Source organism: Notamacropus eugenii, chromosome 1 (assembly GCF_028372415.1).
Source record: "Notamacropus eugenii isolate mMacEug1 chromosome 1, mMacEug1.pri_v2, whole genome shotgun sequence".
In the NCBI taxonomy this organism is placed as follows: domain Eukaryota; kingdom Metazoa; phylum Chordata; class Mammalia; order Diprotodontia; family Macropodidae; genus Notamacropus; species Notamacropus eugenii.
Genome location: NC_092872.1, coordinates 367454593 through 367460660, shown reverse-complemented (window position 1 = coordinate 367460660; position 6068 = coordinate 367454593). Strand labels below are relative to the sequence as shown.

Below are 6068 nucleotides of genomic sequence, written 5' to 3'. Positions count from 1 at the left end.
AAAAAAAGAAGCAAGAGAGTACTGACTCACATGGTTTATACACCAGCCTTTTAGACAGACAATGGAGGTCTATAAGCAAGTGAGAGGTACCCACAAATTTCATTGACGGTTCCCCGTGCCTGGAATGCTCTCTCTCCTTAACTCTACATCCTGGCTTTCCTCCTAGCTTCCTCAACTCAAATTTCACATTCTGTAGGAGGCTTTTGCTGGTCTTCACTACTGCTAGTACTTTCCCTTAGAGATAACTGTCCATTTACCTAGTATATATCTTATAAACAAAATATACACTTTGGGGTAGATAGGTGATTCAATGAATAGAGCTCAGGCCTGAAGGCTGGAAAATCCAAGTTCAAATCCAGTCCCAGACATTTACTAGCTATGTGACCCTAGCTCTCTGCCTTAGTCTCTTCATCTGTAAAATGAGGATAATAATAGCACCTACTTCCCAGGTTTGCTGTGAGGATCAAATAAGATACAACTTGTAAAGAGTTTATCAGAGTGCCTAGTACATAGTAAGTGCTATACAAATTTTAGCTATTATAATTATGATTGCTATTGTATGTATGTAGTTTGTATGTTATCTCCTCATTAGAATATGAGATCTTTGAGGACAAGGATTATAGTTTTTGCCTTTCTTTGTATCCCTAGCACTTAGCACAGTTCCCACAACATAGTAAGACCTTAAAATATGTTTGTTAACTAACTGCTGGCTCATCATCCACATCTTGGCCCCTACCTGGAGGTAGTCCCAAGGTGCTGTCCTAGGTCCTATTCTTTTGTTCCTCTATTATTTTAATTGATAATTTCATCAGTTCCCTGCAAATGAGATCAAATAAGATAACATGCATGATACTTTGCAAACCTTAATAACACAATGTAGATGCTAATTATTATTAATTTCCATGGGTTTAACTGTCATCTCTAAGCCAATGACTCCTAGATACAACCCCAGTCTCTCCCTTAATCTTTAGTCCTGGATCACTCTTGCTTGCTTATTGAATGTTTCAAATCGGATGTCCTAAAGACATGTTAAGCCAGTATCTCAATTTGAACTCATTACATTTCTTCCTAAATCCTCCCCTCTTTCAAATTTATCTATTGTCAAAGTCATCACCATCTTTCTAGTCTCCCAGCTCATAATCTTAGCATTATGTTTGATTTCTGGCTTTCTCTCACCTCATCTATCCAATCAGTTGCCAAATCTTTACTGTTTCTTCTTTCACAGTAACTCTTGCTTCTGACACCTTCCATTCACTCACAAAGCAACAACCTTAGTTCAGGCCCTCATCACTTCTCATCTAAATTACTGCAGCAGCCTCATAATTGTTCTCACTGCCTCAAGTCTCTCACCACTCCAGCCCATCCTATACATCGCTGCCAAAGTAATTTTCCTTAAGGCCAGATCTTACCACTTGAATTCCCTACACAACCAACTCCAGTGACTTCCTATTGCCTTTAGGATAAAATATAAACTCTTCTGTTTAGCTTTTAAAGTCCTATAATCTAGCACTTAGCACAATGCCTGGCACATAGTAAGTGTGTAATAAATATATAGTATAGTATAGTAATAAGTGCTTGTTGATTGACCGACACATGCTCTGCCCCCAATCTAGCTTTCCAGGCTCATTGAATATGACTCACTCTATGATCCTGGCCTTTCTATTTCTCACCTTCCAAACCTCTCCACTTCCCCTACCTCTATGTCTTTGCACTGGCCAGCCCCCTTGCCTGATATGCTTGGTTGCCTTGCCTCTGCTTCATAGATTCCCTTTCTTTCTTCAGGATAAAGCTCAAGCATCATCTTCTGCATGAAGTCTTTCCTGATCCCCCAAGTGCTAGTGGTCTCTCTCCCAGACTCTCTTGTATTTATCTAGTCTGTATATATTTGCATTTGTTAACTTTGTATCTATGCTACATATATACATATATTTTCATATACACTTATCTCTCTCAAAATATAAGTTCATCATAAGTAGAGATTTTTTCCCATTTTTTGTACTTGTATTCCCTGTGCATGGTGCCTGACACATAGTAGGTGCTTAATAATACTTAATGACTAGTTGGTTGATTGATTGACTAACTTTAAGAATAGTACCAAGAGCTAAAGCTAAGAATATACTTGGCTTTGCAATGAATGCTAAGAACACCAAAAATGGGTTTATTAGCTATGTTGGGTGCAATAAGATAATGAAAGGAATGCTATGCCCACTGCTCAGAGTGGATTGGATGATGACAATGAGAGAAGTCATAACTACTGAGCTACAATTTTAGTTCTCATTTTCTCTGATCATAAAAAGATCTTTGGTCTTGTCAATGATAGGCTAAATGGTTAACATTGGGGTATAACTCCAGATAAGTGAGATGGTTGTCATCAATGCAGTCAACTTCAGACTTGAGGAAATATATTTCAAATATTCAGAGAATTGACAAATATGATTGCTGACCCATTGTCAGTAAAAACTCATGGAGAAAGGAAAAAGTTTCCTTTGGATTAGCAATGGACAAATATCTATATTTTCAAAAAAGGGGAGTGTGTAGAATCTTAAAACTACAGACTAGTGAGCTTGACTTTGAGTCCTAGCCAAATTCTAGGATGTATCATTAAAGGGATCATTTGAAAGCACTTAGAAAGGGAAATGATAATCATAAACAATCAGAATAGCTTCATCAAGAACAGGTTATTACAAAGTACCAAATTTTCCTTTTCTTTTTTCCTAGGGCAACTATATTGGTAGATCAAAGGAATTCTACAGACAATTTATCTAGATTTAAGCAACAAAGCTTTTGACAAAGTCTCAGAAGCTCTTCTTGTGGACCAGATGGAGAGATGTGGCTCAGTTACTACAGTTAGGTGTATTTAGAACAGGATAAATGACAATGGATCCCTTTGGGTCTTTAGTCATCATTAACAGATGCCTGTCAAATGGCTATAGGGAGCTCTCTAGTGGATTATACTGAGGCATAAATCCTTGGCCCCACAAATTTCAACATTTTTGTCAATAACTTGGATAAAAGTACAAGTGACATTCTTATGAGATTTGCGGAAGGCATAGATCTTGAAAGAATAGTTAAGGCATTGGATGACAGAGGAAGGATACCAAATAGCTTGACAAATCTAATAAGATAGGATTTAATAGGGATAAATTTATCAGTCATTTCAGTTGTGTCCAACTCTCTGTGACTCCATTTGGGGTTTTCTTGACGAAGATACTGGAGTGGTTTGCCATTTCCTTCTCCAGCTCATTTTATAGATGAGGAAACTGAGGAAAACTGGGTTAAGTGACTTGCCCAGAGTCACAGAGCTAGTAAGTATCTAATGTCAGATTTGAACTCAGATCCTCCTGACTCCTGGACTGGTGCTCTCTATTCATTGTGCTACCCAGCTGCCCTCAATTGACAGTCCTACACTGAGTCTCAAAATATCAGCTGCATAAGGATGGAAGAGGTATGATTAGAAACTGTTCATTTGAAAAAGATCTGAGAATTTTAGTGAGCAACCAATCAACACTGTGAAATGATGGTCAAAAAATCTTTAAAAAGCACCTGAATGAAGAGAGGCATAATGTACAAAGGTGATACTTTTGGTGTCCTCTGCCCTCATCAGACCACATCTGAAATAGTGTGTTCAAATCAAGGCACCACAATGTAGGAAGGAATTGACAAGTTTAAGCCAAGGACAGATCCCTGGGGTATTTGACTAGTGACTTCCTCCACATTGACATTGGTCCATTAATGAATGCCTAATATATGTCCAATATAAATAGAATAGCAGCAGTTTTGGCTCCACTTTTAGGAAACTCAATACTTTGTTCTCTGCTCAAGTCATTGAATAGTTGAGGTCAGTCCTAAGAGCTCATCTCCATGTAGATCACATATTGAGCAAAGGAAGGATAATTATTTCTCCCCATTCTTTAGTTTCTGTGAAAGCCCCTTTACTTTTTGTTGACATAAGCATAAGCACTCTGGAACTTCAGTAGAGTAGCATTCTAAAATGTGCCTTGGATGGTCAGAAAAGCAATGAAAATATGCACTGGGCTGAAAAATCTACAATCAATTGATAAACATTTATTAAGTGCCTACTGTGTACCAAACACTGTGCTAAGCATTGTGGGTACAAAAGGAAGTGAAAGACAGTCTTTCCCCTCAAGGGCCTTACAGTCCAATGGGGGAGAGAACATGCAAGCAAATACATGCACACATGCAACATACAGGATAAATAGGAAATAATTACTAGTGGGAAGGAGCTAGAATTGAGAAGGGTTAGGAAAGCCTTCATATAGGAGATGGGATTTTAGTTGGAACTTCAAGGAAGTCAGGGAAGTCGGCACAAGAGTTAAGGAGGGAGAGTGTTGCAGGCATGGGGGATAGTCAGAGAAAATGCCTGGAGCTGAGAGATGGAGTGTTTTGTTTGAAGAAAAGCCAGGAGGCCAGTATTGCTGGATTAAAGAGTACTGGTCAGAAGTAAGACATAAGAAGACAGTAAATGTAGGAGAGGGCTAGTTTCTCAAAGTCTTTACTGTCAGGATTTTACATTTGATGCTTGAGATGACAGGGAGCCACTGGAGTTCATTGAGTAGGCATGTGACATGGTCGGGAAAACAGGGAAAATCGCTTTGGTGGCTGAATGAAGGATGGAGTGGAGTCGATTGATTGATAGAAAATAAAATTTTCTGAATTGTCATTGGCTGAGTGCAGGATGGTTTATAATGTACCTTGTACGACAGAGGAACCAGTTTTTTATTAAATCCCTGAATCCAGGGTCTAGGCCAAGCACGTCCAGATATAGGTGTGAGGTAATGAGTTCTTGATTTCCATCCTCTAAAATCACCTCCCAGCGAATGCTGTGAAGGGGAGGCTCTTGCCTGTCTTTTGGGCAAAGACTTGGTAAAGACCCTTTCCTAACTCACATTTGGGGGATGATGATGGTGGTGATGGGACTAATAACTGACAGAGCTTTAAAGTTTGCAAAATGCTTTACATACATTATCTCATTTGAGACTGATAATAGCCCTGATGAAGTGGTATTACAGGTAGGATTATTATTCTAATTTTACAGAAGGGTAGAAAGGAGTCCCAGGACTGGGAGCCATCCTCCAAGTCCCACCCCTGGCATTATCTCTCCTCTTACCTCTGCAGTCTCCATTAGACAGACCAAATGAACGGGGGTTGGAAGCCTCCCCGGTCCAAATTGGATCTCAGATGTCAGTTCCAATCTGAAACGGCGGCCCCGGACACCTGAGATTAGAGGCCTGTTGTTCCCAGGTCCCTTAATACAAGGGGACAGATGGAGCCCCTACTCTCCAGGTTGCTGGGGCTCTAGGGAAGGATCTGTGCTCTCAGGTCCTTTTTATCAGTCAACTGGATGGATGGAGGGGAGAGGTAGACGGAATTCCCCAGGATCCCTATAGAGGACCCCTAAAAGGGAAGAGCAACCTCCCCGAGGGGAAAAGTATTCCCCGGTGCATCGCTCCAAATTTTCCTGCAGAAGCCCAGGGGGCCGCGGGGGGCGTGGGAGAGGTCTTAGGAGGGCGGGTGTCACCTCCTCCGCATCCTCCTTCAGGTCGGCTCCGGGTGGGACTGCTGCCTGCCCGCCTGCCAGCCTGCCAGCCTGCGTAGCCAGCGCTGTCCCCTCCCCGCCCTTGCCCTGTTAGGTTACCTCGCCCGGCCGCGGGCGGAGGGCTACGAGGAGATCACGTTACGCCGTTTCCGGTTTTCCAACGGGCTGTGTTTCCCCTCCCGAGGCGGCGGCTGAGCGGCGGAGCCCCCCAAATGGCCTGGCCAGATGCGGCAGGTTTGCTGCTCAGTGCCGCCACCGCCACTGGAGGAGGCTTCGTGCAGCAGCAGCAGCGGGAGCAGCGGCAGCAGCGGGAGCAGCAGCAGCAGCAGCAGCAGCAGCAACGACAGGAGCAGCAGCAGCAGCGACAGCAGCAGCGACAGCAGCAGCAGCAGCAGCGACAGCAGCAGCAGCAGGAGCAGCAGCAGCAGCCGCCGCCACAGCAGCAGCATCGCCCGTCCCGCTGCGCCCCCAGAGCAGCGGCCGCAGCCACAGCCGCAGCCCAGCAGCCGGG

General features: G+C 42.9%; 1 protein-coding gene across 1 annotated transcript in view; it reads left to right on the top strand.

Annotated features, from left to right (window-relative positions):
- Positions 1 to 5753: 5753 nt before the first annotated feature.
- NRG2 (neuregulin 2) overlaps positions 5754 to 6068 on the top strand; it is a 244802-nt gene continuing 244487 nt past the window's right edge. The window contains 1 exon segment of the mRNA XM_072630493.1: positions 5754 to 6067. Coding sequence (XP_072486594.1) covers positions 5783 to 6067 — 285 coding nt within the window. The 5' untranslated portion in view covers positions 5754 to 5782.